Source organism: Musa acuminata, chromosome BXJ3-5 (genome assembly GCF_036884655.1).
Source record: "Musa acuminata AAA Group cultivar baxijiao chromosome BXJ3-5, Cavendish_Baxijiao_AAA, whole genome shotgun sequence".
NCBI classification, from domain to species: domain Eukaryota; kingdom Viridiplantae; phylum Streptophyta; class Magnoliopsida; order Zingiberales; family Musaceae; genus Musa; species Musa acuminata.
In genome coordinates, this window is record NC_088353.1 from 6,702,407 (window position 1) to 6,722,142 (window position 19,736).

A 19,736-nucleotide genomic window follows, 5' to 3' on the forward strand; every position below is an offset into this window, starting at 1 on the left:
TTCTGGATTATCAAAGTTAAACATATAGGTTCATTTATCTTAATATCATCAATTTTATTGGTTAAAATATATAAATAATAATTTTAGTATTTCAATCGATGGTTATAGATAACGTTGGTTGTGGTAGATGACGATGCCATTGGGGTAGCGAGAGATAAGAGCTCCTTTGTATTTACATTTACATTGATGTTGATACAGTTGTCAAGAGACTCTTTTATCACTCTACATTTGTGTTAGTGTCGATGAAAACATCGAGTGACCCTTTTACCAATCGATAACTATGTCGGCGCAAACGTAGTTGTCGAGCAACGCTGCTTTACATTTACGTCAGATCTATCGAGCGATATCGTTTTGCATCTGTAAAGTGACTCTCATCTCTTACTGTCACTCTTTTCATTCATAACAACCACTCGTGATCTCTAACAATATAATCGTTTGTCACCACTAATATCGTTCGCTATCATCAACTGAAATATTAAAATTATATTTATATATATATATTTTATATTTTTATTGATAAAACTAAAAATATTATGATAAATAAAGCTAAATATTTTATTTTTATAATTATAAAAATTTTAATATAAAATTTTTAAGTCTACTAATTGGAATAATAAGAAGGTCTAACTATAACTATAAGGGTAATATGTAATAAATTCTAAAATATAAGTATAAAATCAAAAATATATTACTATGGGAGTTTAATGTCTCTTTGATTAAATGTTTTTGGAGAAGTCAGATATGGTGACATATTACATTAACAGTAATATTTTAAGATCGAATCTTCTCTCTTTATCATTTACCTTAAAAAAATATGAAAATTTAATGCATGCCTCTCTTGTCTTTTATGTCTAATTAAGCAACTTAGAATGTATGCATCTCTTGCTTTTTATTTCCAAAAGATAATTTCGATTGCCTTTTCCTGGCTTCGTTAACGCTCATATTCCAAGTGAACGCATCATTGCGCACAGAAAGATGCGCTGTGCAAGTAGAATGTGACACATTTTGTTGCTTGTGTTTTAAATGGGCACATGAGAAAATGCTTATGTTCTTGACAGACATATCATATACAAGAGATGTTTTACTTGGAACCGACTGGGAATTCCTAAATAGATGCCATTTATTATCCAATTAAACATCATCAAACACAGAATTCGCATGGCCACTAATGCAAAAGTAAGATGTTTGCCAACTATTTCAGTCAGTTATCAAAATGACAAAAGATTGTTAAGAATAATACGATCAAGTGAGTACCGAAACAGGAGTTAGTAATGGTCTGTCGGAGAAGAAGGCATTTAAGTTAGCTATCATCAGCTGACAAAGTTCGGAAGACATTTCAAGTGTATGCACGGCGAAATGAGCTGAAAGCACCACATTGTCCATGCAACAGAGTTCCTCCGGAACAGCAGGTTCGTGCTCGAACACATCGAGACCAGCACCGCCGATCTCCCTTTGCATCAGGTGTTTCACTAACTCAGCCTCGTCGACAAGAGCTCCTCTGCCCACATTTATAATGATCCCATCTTTCCCCAGTGCTGACATAACATCTCTGTTGATGATGTGGTATGTTTCTTCGGTTAGGGCACAAGACAGCACCAGCACGTCGCTTTCGGCGGCAAGATCGCGAACGCTTGGGAAGTAATTGTATGGAACTTGTGGCTTTCTGCTTCTTGAGAAATATGAGATTGAACAACCAAAAGCTTCGAGCCTTTTGGCTATTTCAGATCCAATACTTCCCAGCCCTACAATGCCAACCCGCTTGCTGCCCAACTGCAACCATCAAGAGGAGATCAACATCCATATAGACCCATGTTAGCTAGACAATGAATGCAGAATTGGCATTATTCCAAATAACATAAAAAAAATTAGCATTCAGCGAAGTTACATATGATTTTGCTGAATAATCTGCAATAGACTTAGAAACTAATGCATATAATAGAAGGCAAAAAAGTAACCCCAAATACTAAGAACAACAAATTAAAGAGGCTCACATTTACAATGTGATAGATGAACTTCAAATACATAAGCAGGCTTGTTTCATTTTATCAAGAAAACACCAAATGTTCAAGAAATTAATATATCTATACTTCTGAAAAGAATATTATATTGCACATTTTGCATTTGGTTTTAATAAAAACTGCATTTTTAATTGCATCAAACCACAACAAAAATAATAAAATATTTATTAATTAATTTCACAGAATAGATATATGATTTTCCTATTGATAAAATGAGAAAATTTTACTTTGATCTAGAGCTCAACACATGGATGGAAAAAACAAAGGACCTCAACCCGCAGCTCCACAACATTGACGATTTCTTAATAGAAAATATTAACCAGATATTTTCTATTATGCAAAATATTTCCCTAACCGCAAGCAGCTAACTGTCACGGACAAACTTCTAAACAGGATGTTTGATGTAATGCTTATGTATGTCCGTGTCTTTTGGGTGTGTTCGTGCTTTGTACAGCATGTAGAGGGACGGCCAAAGGCTTAATAGTCCTATTTTAGTTGGGTTGGCGGCCGCTTTAGGCTTGTAAATAAAGGTTGTGTCATATGGACACGTGTGAGTGATTTTCGGTCTGTAATGGACCATTTTATCCTTTGTTGTGCAACTGTTCAGAGCTTGTAAAGTCTGTTTGTAATTTGCATTGTCTATAAAGTGTTTTTCGGAGATGTTTGCTTGTGGATCCCGAGTGAGGCGTTTTCTCTGTCCTGTTCTCTCTTGTGTGGGTCCTAAGGGACTATGGGAGGCTTCGGGGAGGCTGATCCTTGCGGACGGACTCGCAAGGGTGCCGCACGACTTAGGCAAAACCAGCTAAGTCCGTGATAGATGGTATCAGAGCGGGACAAGCACTCATAGAAACACTTAGCATGCAAACGTGGGGGACCTAGCGGGGCTGCGTTGAGGGCAGTCAGCACACGCGCGACCGTTTGGGGGAAAACGGGCATGGAGATGTAGGGAAAAGGAGTCGCTAAGAGGAGCGGGCATCTGAGATTGACATTCAGAGGAATGGCCAACCCTTCGCGCAAGAGGCACCACGAGAACATATAAGCTTGGAAGAATGTGAAGCGCACAAAGGTTGGGATGGCTGAGTTTGAGCTACGGCTCAACGTTGACAACTATACTTGATGGTGCTCAAGGCAAGCGAGGCGCTTGGTAAAGGATGGGACTATGCAAGGTGGAATGAGTTGCTCAACGACCAAAAGAGTTATGCAAAGCTCACAGAGATGAGGGGAATTGCTAGCTCGAAGAATTTGGTACTCATACATGGGCTTGTATACGGACGATGGAATGTTCGTGGCCATCCCAAGGTGACTGAAACTCGGCGCTATGGAGCATTTAAACTTTCTCTTCGGCATATGAAGGATACGTCCGTAGGAGGCTGAAGGGTGCAACTAGTTCAGCATGTTGCTAGGCCTTGAGGGGTGCAGCAGGGGCTGTATTGACGTGGAGTCGCAATCTAGCAAGTGCGTTTGCAGGAGGCAGAACAATGCATAGTTTGTTTAGCAGATCGGAGTAGTCCAAGGGGATGGTGGTCTCCGAAACGAAGAGAGATGTTGCTCCAACGGGACAGTTATCCAGGAGGGATAAGTCCCGGCTCCCCAGAGGGAGAATCATGTGGGATGGACCTCACAAGTTGAGGAGGAGTACCTCAACAAACAACAACTCCACGAAGCTCAATGGACTGAGCAAGCGGCGAGGAGTCGTCGCATGATCTCGCTTGAGAGAATGCATTGGTGGATGCATTGCGAGATCAAGTGGGGGAGTGACCCAAAGCAACACAAATGAAGGCACACTTGGAGTCGATATGGAGATCGGACTCAAGGGAGGGCTGACCCGTGGAATGGTGGGCGCGAGGGCCACCATCAACTCAATGCAAAAACGAGGAGCGGAGCAACTTAGGTGTAACTTGGCGAAGTAACCAAGCCGCATGAAGGGAGCCAGCATAGAAGATGGAACATGGACCAGAGGCATAATGCTTTCCTTGGACATAGGTCAAGGATATGAACTCTTGCAGAGGCAAGAGCAGGATCATGTTGTTCCATGGGTCATTCATTCTAACGGAGCGGACTCATCTTGCATGGTGCCAAAGACGAAGGGAGCTTCTGGGCACATGCACTTTATCTCGGAGGAGCATTTGATGGAGGAACTAAGGCGACTCAATTTGCGGAGGCGAAGTTGGGTTCAGAAGGCTTTAGCACGGGTCAAGAGGACGCAGAGGCGGGTACTCTTGAAGAATATGCCACAGTGTTGTCATTCAAGTTGCTATAAAGGGGCAGGTACGCAGCGAAGATTGTGCTGGTAGGGGCAGAGGCCCAGGATCCAGACAATGGTGCACAAATTACAGTGAAGTAGGTGGACTTCGGGGGCTACTAGGCGACGGACTGTCCTAGAGCGGTGCTTCATCTAGGTGTGACCCAAGAGTGGGTGGATGAAGGTCGATTGCCAAAGGAGCGAACAAAATCGAAGGTAGAGGAGACCCTGCGATGTATTGGCAGAGGCCACACATGGAGGGTTCACAATTCGAGTTTTTCCACAAGGATCAGAATGCAATAGAGGTGTCACCAGGAGGCGACATGGTGCAGCGGATCGTGGTGGAACAGTTCGTGGCAATGCGATTCACACAACCTCGCCCCGTGAGGGACTGGATCATACGGAGGTATGATCGGGTGCTACTGGAAGCTCCACTTCGGTGAACAACACGACGGCAAGAAGGGCTATGGATTCAAGGAGTGAAGGCCATGGTACCGCAGAGGCGGGTCTTCCGTGCGTTCATCGAATTTTGCATCGGATGAAAGCCTTGGTCATCAGCATATGGGGGCTGTGTTCCACCAAGGGAAAAGTTCGAATGCATGTACCAGTGAGTCCCATGGGAGGGACTTGATCATACAGCGGTATGATCGAAGCAGCTAGAGAGTTGGACTGCTCCAGAGCTCATATTCGCTTAAGGGAGCCCGACAAGTCAGAGGACAAGGTCGAGTAAGCGAACGTTGCTGCCAAGGAAGCAAAGGAGAACAGAATCGGTGCAAACTCTACAACGTGATGGCAGAGGCCATGCATGGGAGTTGCAGTCTGTCTCTCCATCGACCAGACGGACTGCTTGGAGAACACAGAGGTGTTGAAGCAGGGGGTCGAAAGGGGCGAGAAAGTGACGACGAATCCAGAGGGATTTAGCTACCCAAAATCAAGCATCAGTTAGAATGGAGGTGGACTCAGAGGAGTGCCACGAAGACATTTCTACTGATCGTGAAGAAAAGGGATGCAGATGCGAGGCGACGGATAGTAGGGCCATGGGCATGGCAGCGCCATGGTACCGCAGAGGCGGGACTTCCGTGAAAGTCATTGATCCCTTGCTCTCATGGAGGGAGAGCCCTTGGTCGTGAAAGGGGCCGAGGAGGTGAAGAACGCAGAGGCAATCTCTAAGTACCGAGACAAGGCTGAAGGGCAGAGGCCGAAGAACTTCGTAAGACCAGTGTCAATGTGCTTCTCATCAAGATAGCCGAAAGTGAAGGACTTCGGGTCATGCAAGAGTGCATAACCAAGGAACGAAGCAGGCAGTACGCGGTGTTGTACCTTCGCTACTCAGGGGAGTAGGCGGTAGGGTTGATGGAGAAGACAGTACAATCCCAGATGCGACCAAACCTATGAGAGAACTACTCCAAGTTGGGGTGAAAACTTCCTGCATTCCAGAAGTTCAATGGCATTGAGAAGGTGAATCACAGTAGCTAACTCAACGCAAGGAGTGCAAACACTTCAAATGCTTCAGAAGTGTGAGCAAAGAGCAGGTGAAGGCCAGTAACCAGCTCGATGTATGGAGTACAACCTCGAGGAGGCGGGCGAAGTCAAGTAACCTTTGCCTTCTCAACTCTTAAGAGAATGGGCGAAACCGAGTACCCCAATTCTCTTATCTATCCAGCAGAGGAGCTCTACAGATGTTCAAAGACCCTTTAAAGATAATGGAAGACAATAGTTGTCAAATCCTCACCAATGGTGATCAGTGCTACTGAGAGTAGATTGTCCGCTTCATTTCCCAACGAAATGCCAATCGAGAGCGGAAGTGATGCGAACCTACTTGGATGTGACAACTAAGTGAAAGAAGAGTCAATGAGCAAATTTTATGGAGGAAGGACCCAAAACTACAGAAGTTTGCGAGACGATGCTCGTTCAAGCTCCAACAAGCATCCACCCAGTTCAAGCAGCATGAGGCATTTTGAGAGATTGACGCAGTAAGGATGATCTTTTCCTTCATCTGGGGGATCCGCAGGAATCAACAAGGATCAACACAACTCAGCCAACCCCACACCAGAGTCAGAGTCATTGGTGAGTTGAAGCAGTATGGCGGATCAAAGATTCGACTACTCAAAAACAACAGCGGAGAGCAGCTGGGAGTCAAGAGGCGCATTGTAGCTGGAGCAGAAGATTGAAGACTCAGCAAAGGCGAGGAGTTGCAGTGTCGACAAAGGCTTCAACGAGGACGTCGAAGGGATAAGTGGGGGAGAATGTCACGGACAAACTTCGAAACAAGATGTTTGATGTAATGCTTATGTATGTCCGTGTCTTTCGGCATGTTCATGCCTTGTACAGCATGTAGAGGGGCGGCCAAAGGCTTAATAGTCTCATTTTAGTTGGGTTGGTGGCCTCTTTAGGCTTGTAAATAAAGGTTGTGTCATGTGGACACGTGCGAGAGATTTTTGGTCTGTAATGGACCATTTTACCCTTTGTTGTGCAACTGTTCAGAGCTTGTAAAGTCTGTTTGTAATTTGCATTGTCTATAAAGTGTTTTTCGGAGATGTTTGCTTGTGGATCCCGAGTGAGGCCTTTTCTCTGTCCTGTTCTCTCTTTTGTGGGACCTAAGGGACTATGGGAGGCTTCGGGGAGGCTGACCTTTGCTGACGGACACGCAAGGGTGCCGCACGACTTAGGCAAAACTAGCTAAGTCCGTGACAATGGGTCATTCATTCTAACGGAGCGGACTCATCTTGCATGGTGCCAAAGACGAAGGGAGCTTATGGGCACATGCACTTTATCTCGGATGAGCATTTGATGGAGGAACTAAGGCGACTCAAATTGCGGAGCGAAGTTGGGTTCAGAAGGCCTTAGCACGGGGCAAGAGGACGCAGAGGCGAGTACTCTTGAAGAATATGCCACAGTGTTGTCATTCAAGTTGCTATAAAGAAGGCGGTGCGCAGCGAAGATTGTGCTGGTAGGGGTAGAGGCCCAAGATCCAGACAATGGTGCACTAATTGCAGCGAAGACGGGGGACTTTGGGAGCTACTAGGCGACGAACTGTCCTAGAGCGGTGCTTCATCTTGGTGTGACCCAAGAGCGGGTGGATGAAGATCGATTGCCAAAGGAGCGAACAAAATCGAAGGTGGAAGAGACCCTGCGATGTATTGGTAGAGGCCACACATGAAGGGTTCACAACTCGAGTTCATCCCACAAGGATCAGAATGCAATAGAGATGTCACCAGGAGGCGACACGGTGCAGCGGATCGTGGTGGAACAGTTCGTGGCAATGCGATTCACACAACCTCGTCCCGTGAGGAACTAGATCATACGGAGGTATGATCGGGAGCTACTGGAAGCTCTACTTCGGTGAACAACACGACGACAAGAAGGGCTATGGCTTCAAGGAGTGAAGGCCATGGTACCGTAGAGGCGGGTCTTCCGTGCGTGCATCGAATTTCGCATCGGATGAAAGCCTTGGTCATCAGCATATGGGGGCTGTGTTCCACCAAGGGAAAAGTTCGAATGCAAGTACCAGTGAGTCCCATGGGAGGGACTTGATCATACAGCGGTATGATCGAAGCAGCTGGAGAGTTGGACTGCTCCAGAGCTCATATTCGCTTAAGGGAGCCCGACAAGTCAGAGGACAAGGTCGAGTAAGCGAACGTTGCTACCAAGGAAGCTAAGTAGAACAGAATCGATGCAAACCCTACAATGTGATGGCAGAGGTCGTGCATGAGAGTTGTAGTCTGTCTTTCCATCGACCAAAGGGAGCTGCTTGGAGAACACAGAGGTGTTGAAGCAGGGGGTCGAAAGGGGCGAGGAAGCGACGACGAGTCCAAAGGGACTTAGCTACCCAAAATCAAGCATAAGGTAGAATGAAGGTGGACTCGGAGGAGTACCACAAAGGCATATCTACTGATTATGAAGAAAAGAGATGCAGATGCGAGGCGACGGATAGTAGTGCCATGGGCATGGCAGCGCCATGGTACCGCAGAGGCGGGACTTCCGTGAAAGTCATTGATCCCTTGCTCTCATGGAGGGAGAGCGCTTGGTCGTGAAAGGGGCCGAGGAGGTGGAGCATGCAGAGGCAAACTCCAAGTATCGAGACAAGGCTGAAGGGCAGAGGCCAAGGAACTTCGTAAGACCGGTGTCAATGAGTTTCTCATCAAGATAGCCGAAAGTGAAGGACTTTGGGTCATGCAAGAGTGCACGACCAAGGAACGAAGTAGTCAGTACGCGGTGCTATACCTTCACTACTCAGGGGAGTAGGCGGCAGGATTGATGAAGAAGACGGTACAATCCCAGAGGCGACCAAATCTATTAGAGAATTACTCCAAGTTGGGGTGAAAACTTCCTGCATTCCAGAAGTTCGATGGCATTGAGAAGGTGAATCACAGTAGCTAACTCAACGCAAGGAGTGCAAACACTTCAAGTGCTTCAGAAGTGTGAGCAAAGAGTAGGCGAAGGCTAGTAACCAGCTCGATGCATGAAGTACAACCTCGAGCAGGCAGGCGAAGTCAAGTAACCTTTGCCTTCTCAACCCTTAAGAGAATGGGCGAAACCGAGTACCCCAATTCTCTTATCTATCCAGCAGAGGAGCTCTGCATAAGTTCAAAGACCCTTCGAAGATAATTGAAGACAATAGTTGTAAAATCCTCACCAATGGTGATCAGTGTTACTAAGAGTAGATTGTCCGCTTCATTTCCCAACGAAATGGCAATCGAAAGTGGAAGTGATGCGAACCTACTTGGATGTGACAACTAAGTGAAAGAAGAGTCAATGAGCAAATTTTGTGGAGGAAGGACCCAAATCTTCAGAAGTTTGCGAGACGATGCTCGTTAAAAGCTCCAACAAGCATCCACCCAGTTCAAACAGCAGGAGGCATTTGAGAGACTGGCGCAGTAAGGATGGTCTTTTCCTTCATCTGGAGGATCCGCAGGAACCAACAAGGATCAACACAACTCAGCCAACCCCACACTAGAGTCAGAGTCATTGGCGAGTTGAAACAGCAAGGCGGATCAAAGGTTTGACTACTCAAAAACAGCAGCGGAGAGCAGTTGGGAGCCAAGAGACGCATTGCAGCTGGAGCAGAAGATTGAAGACTCAGCAGAGGCGAGGAGTTGCAGTGTCGACAAAGGCTTCGACGAGGACGTCGAAGGAATAAGTGGGGGAGAATGTCACGGACAAACTTCTAAACATGATGTTTGATGTAATGCTTATGTATGTCCGTGTCTTTTGGGTGTGTTCATGCTTTGTACAGCATGTAGAGGGACGACCAAAGGCTTAATAGTCCCATTTTAGTTGGGTTGGTGGCCGCTTTAGGCTTGTAAATAAAGGTTGTGTCATGTGGACACGTGTGAGTGATTTTCGGTCTGTATTGGACCATTTTACCCTTTGTTGTGCAACTGTTCAGAGCTTGTAAAGTCTGTTTGTAATTTGCATTGTCTATAAAGTGTTTTTCGGAGATGTTTGCTTGTGGATCCCGAGTGAGGCGTTTTCTCTGTCATGTTCTCTCTTGTGTGGGTCCTAAGGGACCATGGAAGGCTTTGGGGAGGTTGATCCTTGCGGACGGACTTGCAAGGGTGCCGCACGACTTAGGCAAAACCAGCTAAGTCCGTGACATAACGGAGGAGCTATAAAAAGTAAATGTGAGCATGGTTAATGAGGTTGGACCCTCTTTACACATTCTAATCTCACTTCGAGAATTTGACCTGAGCGTCAGAGAGACCAAATCGGGATACCCCTCTCAATAATCTTGCGCCTTGGGATCGACACCACCTCGGGCGATTAAGACCTTTGGCTCGATCAAAGTTACTTGCGTAAACTGGGCTTTAACCAAGTCGAGCTGACTAACTCACTCAAAGGCGACCACCGGCATCATATCATAACACTTACATAAATAGATTTGTGCAGTAACCAATATAGTTAACTTGTATACAACAACACAAGCCACCAATATATCTACTTGAGGCCCAATCAATTTTGCACATCACTTTTCAATAATGTATTTTAAATGACTATCTTGGTCATTAACTTAGCTTCCTTGCTTACCTAGAAGCACACTGAGCTGCATGATATATAAAAAGAGTCAAATGGCCCATGAAAGATGTAAAGAACTCTGTGATCATGTCTCTTAGACAAAGCTAGGTTGAGCTGTTCCAAGGCATCTGATCTTGTTTATAGAAAATTAAAAAAAATTATGTTTTATTGTCAGCACATCAAATCAGAATGCAGCAGAGAACTTTCTAAGATAAACCATGCCCTTTTGTCACGGCATTAGCTGGAATTGCCTAAGGCGTGAGACACCCTTGCGGCCAAGATGCGAACTTAGCTTGCGTTGCCTAAGTCGCGAGGTACCCTTGCGGCAAAGACGCGAACTTAGCTTGCGTTGCCTAAGTCGCGCTTCGCTCTTGCGATATTGCTCCGCAAAGATCAGCCCACTTATAACCTCTCGCAGGTCCCGAAGGACCTGTAAAAGAGAAAGTTGATTAGTTCGAAAGAACGAGCAACGGGCAAGTCCCGACGTTTCGCTAAAAGAGGGGAAGCTTTACAAGCAATTCAGCGAGCACCTTGCGTGCACAAGAGAAAAGAGGGAGAGGGGGAAAACAAGGACTTTAGAAGGTTGAACGAACAGCTGCAAGTCCACAAACAGCTGCTCACCGGGTGCCGAGCGTGACAACAAGTTCCCGTCAAGGTAACGTGCGAACTTGCGAAAGGTTGTTCAATGCCCGACTCTATACCGAAGCCCCATCTAGCCCTGTGCCACCCGGGGGGTTCAAAGGGGCTAAGATGGCTGACGTTTTGGTGAGCTGAGGCGGGCTGCAGAAAACAGCCCGCAGCACACGAAAACGGAACTGTTGTGGGCTGTTTTGGGGATGTTTTGCTCGGTTCGGTGAGCGGTCACTTTGTAGCGCTACAACTTGTTCGAACTTACATTTTTACAAGCAAAATGACTCAAAACCAGGGCAAAACAGGATGCCAAGTAGCTGCATATGTAGATGAGAGCGACAAACGATTCGTTGAACGGAGTTATTGCGGGTGCGCGACGACCGTTTATGACACTTTGTCGGTTTTTCATCCTCATGTCTTATTACTTACAAGCCTCAAACAACCATCAGCATTGGCATTATCTATGAAATGAGTATTAGATATTTTACAGGTTACTCAACCTCGTACCAGACAATCAGAGGGTAACAAATGTGGTTATGCCATTGTGTATGTTTAGCATAACATGCAATTTAAATGTCCTGTCCTAAAGCAGGGAAAATAATTCATGTGCCAGACTGGAAAAAAAAAAAAAAGTTACTAATCATAAAATGGAGTATGAAGCTCTATCTTCACTAGATAATGGTTATCTAAGTATCATCATAACACTTTTCAAGTTATAGATCCTATAAAGAGGGAGCTTTATCCATTTTGCAATTAGGAGAATCATAATGACTAATGAACATCCAAATGGTCAGGCCTCCATAACAAAGAAAAATTATCAAGTTACATTTAGACAAGCAAGATTAAAGACAAAATAAATGCCAACCACACTGTTCCTGAATATATTTGGATTAAATATATTAAAGAGAACAGAAAAGATGGGATCAGAAGGGGGTGGGAGGCTATGATTTTCTATAGTTAACAAATATAGCAATAAAATGTAACGTGAAAGTGAAAAGATGTTGTTTGGTTATTGAACTCAAGAGATAAAAGGTGAAAAGTAAAAAGAAATCGAGAGATCTGATTTCTATTTCAACATGCATTTCGTTTCTTTAAAAACATCGAGAAGTTAGAATAGAAGACAAAGTTTCATGCAGTTGTTTATTTCTCTATGGTCGGAACAAAAAGATAAGTGTATTTTACCTATAATGCTTTATTCTTGGGGAGAAAAAGAAAGATTTGCATATGGTTTTTATTGACCTAGAAAAAGGCTATGAAAGGATTCCTAGAGATTTATTATGGTGGATTTTAAAAAAGAAAAAATGTATCCACTAATTATATTGATGTTATTAAAGATATGCACGATAATATAGCTACTAATGTTAGAATTATAAGAAGTGTGCTAGTAAGTTTCCTATTAGCATAGGATTACATCAATCATCCGCATTGAGTCCATACCTTTTCACATTGATAATGGATGAACTTACTAGTAACTTATATAATAAGCCCCACGGTGTATGTTATTTGTTGATGATAGTTGATGAAAGAATAAGTGGAATTAATTATAAACTTGAGCTAAGAAAGTAAACCTTAGAAACTAAACATTTTAGATTAAGTAAGATTAAAACTAAATACATAAAATATATTTTTAATGATTTTAAAAATAAATAGGAGAATATAGTTAAATTGGATGGACAAAAAGTCACTTTAAGTAAGAGATTTAGATATCTTGGATCAATTATTCAACAAGATAAAAAGATCGATGAAAATATTATTCATAAAATAAAAACAGGATGGTTAAAATGACGAGAGGTATCACGAGTCTTATATGATCATCGAATACCTTTGAGATAAAAAGAAAAATTTTATTAGACAATTGTGAAACCAACAATGTTTTATGAATATGAGTGTTGGGCACTGAAGAAACTGTTAGTTTGGCAAGTCCCAAAGTCCCACATCAGGAAAATCAAGTTTGGTATCTCCTGTTTAAACTATAAATAAGGGTCTAGGCTTTGAAGTCATATGCACCACAAGTGGCACCACAAGAAAAACCTAAGTGTTTGCTTTGGGTTTAAGTCCATACTCAGTTAAATAGTTTGGGCTTATAGTTGAGGTTTTTCTTATTTAGTATTTTCGGATGTTTTATGGCCTAGGAATATCTTCCTAAGGCATTTGTAATAGTCTCTTTTATAGTAGTGATTTGCTCCTCTTTCGTTCATGGATGTAGGTCAAGGTTAATTGACCGAACCACGTAAATCTGGTGTTCTTGTCGCTTTTATTCTTTCCACTTTATTGTCTTTGACGGGTTGCCAAAATTACCCTTTGGTAAATTTTCTGGAGCTAGCTCTAACAAACTGGTATCAGAGCCTGGTTTCAGGATCTTTTGGCAACAATAACAATAACAAATATCGTTGTCGAGAAATTCGACAGAAATGTCAACTTCGACATGTGACAACTCAAGATGGAGGTCATTCTGATTCAAGACGGAGTTGATTTGGCACTACAGGGGGCTGAGAACATTCCAGATGGTACGTCAAAGGAAGATCTTGCGGGCATGGATAAGAAGGCCCAATCCAGCATTATTCTAAATCTCTCTGACGAAGTTTTACGGGAGGTAGCTACGGAGACTACGGCTAAGAGCATGTGGGACAAGCTTAAAACAGAGTTTGTATATGCTTCGGATGACTGAAGGTATATCTATACTCTCACATCTTGATAAGTTTGATTCTTTGGTTATGAATTTGGAGAATATAGATGCAAAAATTGATGATGAGGATAAGGCCCTGTTACTTTTGTGTTCTCTTCCCCAATCTTTTAAGCATTTCCGTGATACTATGATTTATGGAAAATAAATAATTTCGTATCAGGAAATTAAATCTGTACTAAAATCTAAGTAGCAGATAGACAGAGATATCACTGGGAAAAGTAGAGAGAATCAGACTGAAGGTCTGGTTGTTAGGGAAAGAACAGATAAAAGGGAATTTGATAGTAGTAGATCTAAATTTAGATCTAAATTCAGACATAGAAATTTGGAGTGCAGATATTGTCATAAAATGGGGCACATTAAGGCTGATTGCTTTAAATTGAAAAATAAATTAAAGCAAAAGGAAAAAATTATTGAGAAAACTACTGAGTCTGTTGAAACTAGTGTCCTAAAAATATTTTCTTTAGGACACTAGTTTCAACAGCTGATGAGAATGATAGAAATATTTTCTTTGCTACTGATGACAGAACAAGGCCTAAAAATGAATGAATTTTAGATTCTGGTTGTTCTTATCACATGTGTCCTAATAGAGATTTGTTTTCCACATATGAATCTTGTAATGGTAGAATTGTTTTAATGGGCAATAATACAGCATGTGATGTTGTTGGTAGAGGAATAATCCGAATTAAAATGCATGATGATATTATGAGGACGCTCACTAATGTTAGGCATGTTCCTGATTTAAAAAAAAATCTCATCTCTTTAGGCACCCTAGAGGCTCTTGGGTGTAAATACACAACTGAAGGTGGAGTTATGAAAGTTTCTAGAAATGCCCTTGTTATTATGAAAGCTTGTAGGTCTGGTAGCTTGTATATTTTGCAGGGAACTACTGTCGCAGGATTAGTTGCAGTCTCATCATCATCATTGTCTGATTCTGACATCACCAAATTATGGCATATGCGTTTGGGTCATATGAGCGAAAAATGTTTGAGCATATTGAGCAAAATGGGTCTACTTTGCGGACAGAGTACTGGGCCACTAGTTTTTTGTGAACATTGCATTTTTGGAAAGCAGAAAAGAGTTAGCTTCAATTCTCCGACAGTTCACAAAACGAAAGGTACTCTTGACTATATTCATTCAGACCTTTGGGGTCCAGCTCATGTTCAGTCTAAGGGTGGTGCTAGGTATATGTTGACTTTCATTGATGATTATTCCAGAAAAGTTTGGGTTTATTTTTTGAAGCATAAAAATGATGTTTTTCTAACCTTTAAACAATGGAAGGCTTTGATTGAGAAGCAAACAGGTAAACAGATTAAGCGACTTCGAACAGATAATGACATGAAATTTTGTGAAGGTGACTTTAATGAATTTTGCAAAAATGAAGGAATCGTTCGGCATCCCACTGTTAGGATGTCGCCTCAGCAAAATGGTGTGGTCGAACGTATGAACAAAACACTTTTGGAGAGAGCAAGGTGTATGATCTTAAATGTAGGGTTAACAAAGGACTTTTGGGCAGATGCGATTAATATGGCCTGTTACGTTGTCAACCGCGCTCCTTCTGCAGCACTTAACTTTAAAACTCCAAATGAAGTTTGGTCAGGTACTCCTGCTGATTAATCTGATTTAAAAATTTTTAGGTGTCCAGCATACATGCATATAAATGAAGAAAAATTAGAGTCTCGAGCTAAAAAATACATTTTCCTTGGGTATGCTTCTGGGGTGAAAGGATATAGATTATGGTGTTCTGATCCCAAATCCCCAAAATTTGTAATCAGTAGAGATGTTACTTTTGACGAATTATCTATGTTATCTTCTAAAGAGGAATCTACTAGTTGTACAAATGATAGTGCACAGAAGCAGGTGGAGCTTGAGATTGGTAGTTCAGATTTTTTTAAGTCGAACTCTTCTACTCAAAGAATGCTAGTAGATGGTCCCGAGTCTACTGACGAAGTTGATCCAGAGGAAGAGTAATATTCTATAGCCAAGGATAGACCACGGAGAGATATTCGACCACCACAAAGATATGCAAATTTGGTTGCAGATGCTTTATCTGTTGCAGAAGAAACAAGTGAAGTTGGTGAGCCTACTTCCTACTCAGATGCAATTTCTTGTGATAATTCCGCTAAGTGGTTGATCGCGATGAATGAAGAAATTGAATCTCTCCGTCGGAATAGAACTTAGGATCTTGTGAAGCCGCATTCGGGTAAGAAAATTGTTGGATGCAAATGGGTCTTCAAAAGGAAGGAAGGTATTCCAAGGGTTGAAGATGCAAGGTACAAAGCACGATTGGTTGCAAAGGGCTATAGTCAGGTACATGGTGTTGATTTTAATGACGTATTTTCATCTGTTGTTAAACATAGCTCTATTCGTGTTTTGCTTGCTTTAGTTGCTATGTATGATTTGGAATTGGAGCAACTTGATGTTAAGACAGCTTTCTTACATGGTGAACGTGAAGAACAAATTTATATGGAGCAACCTCATGGATTTGAAGTTGATGGTAAGGAAGACCATGTTTGCTTATTAAAGAAATCCTTGTATGGATTGAAGCAATCTCCAAGACAGTGGTATAAGAGGTTTGATTCTTTTATGTTAGGTCATGGTTACATTAGGAGCATGTATGATAGTTGTGTTTACTTTCGGAAGTTAATTGATGGCTCTTTTGTGTATTTGTTGTTTTATGTTGATGATATGCTTATTGCAGCTAAGAATTTGTCAGAAATTCATACTTTGAAAATGCAGCTGAGTAGTGAATTTGAAATGAAAGATTTGGGAGCAGCTAAGAAAATTCTTGCCATGGAGATCAAAAGAGATCGAGGAGTTGGAAAATTATTTCTGACTCAGAAAAATTACCTCAAGAAAGTCTTGGAGAGGTTTGGCATGAAAAATGCTAAGCCAATTAGTACTCCTCTTGCTAGCCATTTTCGGCTGTCAGTTGCTCGGTCACCATAGTCAGTTGAAGAGGAAGAATATATGGTGAAAGTTCCATATTCTAGTGCCATCGGCAGTATTATGTATGCAATGATTTGTACTCGTCTAGATATTTCACAAGCAGTCAGTGTGGTTAGTAGATATATGTCTCGCCCGGGTAAAATACATTGGCAGGCTGTGAAGTGGATTCTCAGATACTTGCAAGGGACTTCAGATGCTTGTTTGGAGTTTGAGAAAAATCGTGACACTTTGGTTGGTTTCGTCGACTCTGATTATGCTGCGGATCTTGATAAACGAAGATCTTTGACAAGTTATGTTTTTTGCGTTGGCAGTTGTGCAGTTAGTTGGAAAGCTTCCTTACAACCTGTTGTGGCTTTATCTACTACAGAGGCAGAATATATGACAGTGACAAAGGCGATCAAAGAAGTTTTATGGTTAAGAGGTTTGTTTAGCGAATTATCTCTGCATCAAGGTGTTACTACAATTTATTATGATAGTCAAAGTGTTATTCATTTGACTAAAGACCACATGTATCATGAGAGGACGAAACACATTGATGTGAAGTTTTATTTTATTCGGGATATCATTGCTGAGGGAAATGTCCTTGTTCAGAAAATTCATACGAAGGACAATCCAACTGATATGCTTACGAAGCCTCTTCAAGTTTACAAGTTCAAGCAGTGCTTGGACTTGGTTGGTGTTTATTGTTGGTGATTGCCCATTGGGGCTTTTATGAAGAAGGTGGAACAAGTTTTGTTGGGACATGCCAAGGTAGAGATTTGTTAGTTTGGCAAGTCTCATAGTCCCACATCAGGAAAATCAAGTTTGGTATCTCCTGTTTAAACTATAAATAAGGGCCTAGGCTTTGAAGTCGGATGCACTACAAGTGGCACCACAAGAAAAACCTAAGTGTTTGCTTTGGGTTTAAGTCCATACTCAGTTAAATAGTTTGGGCTTATAGTTGAGGTTTTTCTTGTTTAGTATTTTCGAGTGTTTTATGGTCTAGGAACATCTTCCTAAGGCATTTGTAAGTCTCTTTTATAGTAGTGATTTGCTCCTCTTTCGTCTGTGGATGTAGGTCAAGGTTAATTGACCGAACCACGTAAATCTGGTGTTCTTGTCACTTTTATTCTTTCCGCTTTATTGTCTTTGTCGGGTTGCCAAAATTACCCTTTGGTAAATTTTCTGGGGCTAGCTCTAACAGAAACAACATGTATAACATATACGAAATGAAAATATTAAAATAGATGTGTGGAGTTACTAAGAAAGATAGAAAAATAAATACTTTTATTCATGAACAATTAAATTTAGCTTCAATAGATAATAAGATGAGAGCAAATCGTTTACGATAATATGGACATAAGCTTAGGAGACCTCCGATGTGATAGTCAAAAGATATGAAATAATCAATGCTAGTGGTACGAGGAGAGATAGAATAAGATTTAAAAAAACTTTAATAGAAACTATATATAATTATTTAAGCACTCTAAGCTTAACTAAATATATGACTTTCTACGGATCTCAACGACGATAAAAGATCCATGTAACTGACCCCAAATAGTTGGGACTTACGGTTTTATTGTTATTGTTGATGATGCTTTATTCTTCTCTTGCCACTTTTCTCCGATTCAAAATGAATTCAAAGACTCTTACGACTATAGAACAATGATAGCTAATACATTAAAGAAATTTTGCTTTGGACAAAACCAGGGTCCCCAAAAGAATTCATAAGGTTTTGCACTAATTTAGGGGATTTTTATGATATCCACTACCTAGCTTTGAAGATCGAAAAGGCCTAAAACATAGAACTGACAAGCTATTGCAATCACTGCTCACTCTAACCATCTTTTGCAATGGCTTTCAGAGGGTTTCATGGTATGAAAAAAAATTAGATGACACAGTTTTTGTAAACTCAATCTCTTTCTTGAAAATGGACAAATTGACTACGTAAAGCTTTATGTAAAAAAAATAAAAATCTCGATCGTTTTCCACTTGAAAATAAACAAATTTTTAGCACTTAAGTATGAAATTTTTGTCGCCATAAAGGATACATGATAGTAAGTAAGACAGATTTGTAGGCATACAATACATTTTCTGCAAACCATAACCTACATATTTGGAGTAAACATTAGAATATCTTTTTCTTGCTATTTTTGCGATTAATCAAAGAATAACTTCATGACCATTAGTGAATTTAATGTCCTCAAGAAACGTAATAGCAAAGGGGCAAAAAGGGTGGACGGAACCAAACCTTGGAGCCGAGGGGGTAGTCGCCAGCACGCGGCAACAGACCACGGCGGACGTACCGGTCGGACGCCGATACACGGTGGAGAACGTCGATGAGTAGGCCGACGGCATAGTCAGCGACGTCCAGGGAGAAGATGGTGCCGGCATTGGCGACGGCAATGCCGCGGCGGGCGCACTCGGCTAGGTCGATGTGGTTGACGCCGGAGCTGGTGGTGACAATGAAGCGGAGGGCGGGGAGGGCGTCGAGGAGGGGGCCGTCGACGGAGACCAGGCCGGTGACGAGGAGGGCGCGGACGCCAGCAGCGTGGGCGGCGAGGAAGCGATCGAAGGGCAGCGGCGACTCCCACGGTCTCAGGAGCTGGAACCGCGCCGAGAGGGCTTCGTGGAGGACTGACAAGGGCGGGCTGAGCAACAGCACCTGCGGCCGCTCCGTCCCCCGCCGACCTTGCGCCTCCGAGCCCGAAGCCATTAAATGGGAACGGGAGTGGGGAGGCCGTAGTTAGGTAAAAAAAGACATAAATAAGACAGTAACATGGGAGAAGAAAATAACTACAGGATTTCAAAGAAAACGAGGAAAACAAGACAGAAAAGGAAGAAAACGAGGAAAACAAGACAGAAAAGGAAGAGAAAGAAAGGAAAGAAAACAAGGACAACGTAGAGAAGATGTTCTCAATCATCTAGTAGTATTCTAATCTCAGGTTAGATCAAATCTATAGTAAACTCTTATTGTGATTACTTGAGGAGGTTTTAAATATTGTAGGCAGTGACGTGATCCTTGTATCTCAGTTATTCTCTTGTGATTGTTGTTAGGGTTTAGGGCAAGAGATTGAGATTTGTATATTCATTGTTCTCATAGTGGATTATCTCTAGTTTGCCCCGTGGTTTTTACCCTTCACATTGAAGAGGTTTTTCACGTATATCTTGTGTTCTATTTGATTGTGATTTCATTTAATTCTGCTGCGTATTACGGTCT

General features: G+C 42.1%; 1 protein-coding gene across 1 annotated transcript; it reads right to left on the reverse strand.

Annotated features, from left to right (window-relative positions):
- Positions 1-1,102: 1,102 nt before the first annotated feature.
- Positions 1,103-19,273, reverse strand: LOC135638344 (glyoxylate/hydroxypyruvate reductase HPR3-like). Its single transcript, XM_065151446.1, has 2 exons — positions 18,768-19,273; positions 1,103-1,770 (listed from the first exon to the last, which is right to left on the reverse strand). The coding sequence occupies exons 1-2, from the start codon at positions 19,230-19,232 to the stop codon at positions 1,243-1,245; spliced, it is 993 nt and encodes a 330-aa protein (XP_065007518.1). The 5' UTR covers positions 19,233-19,273; the 3' UTR covers positions 1,103-1,242.
- Positions 19,274-19,736: the final 463 nt, after the last annotated feature.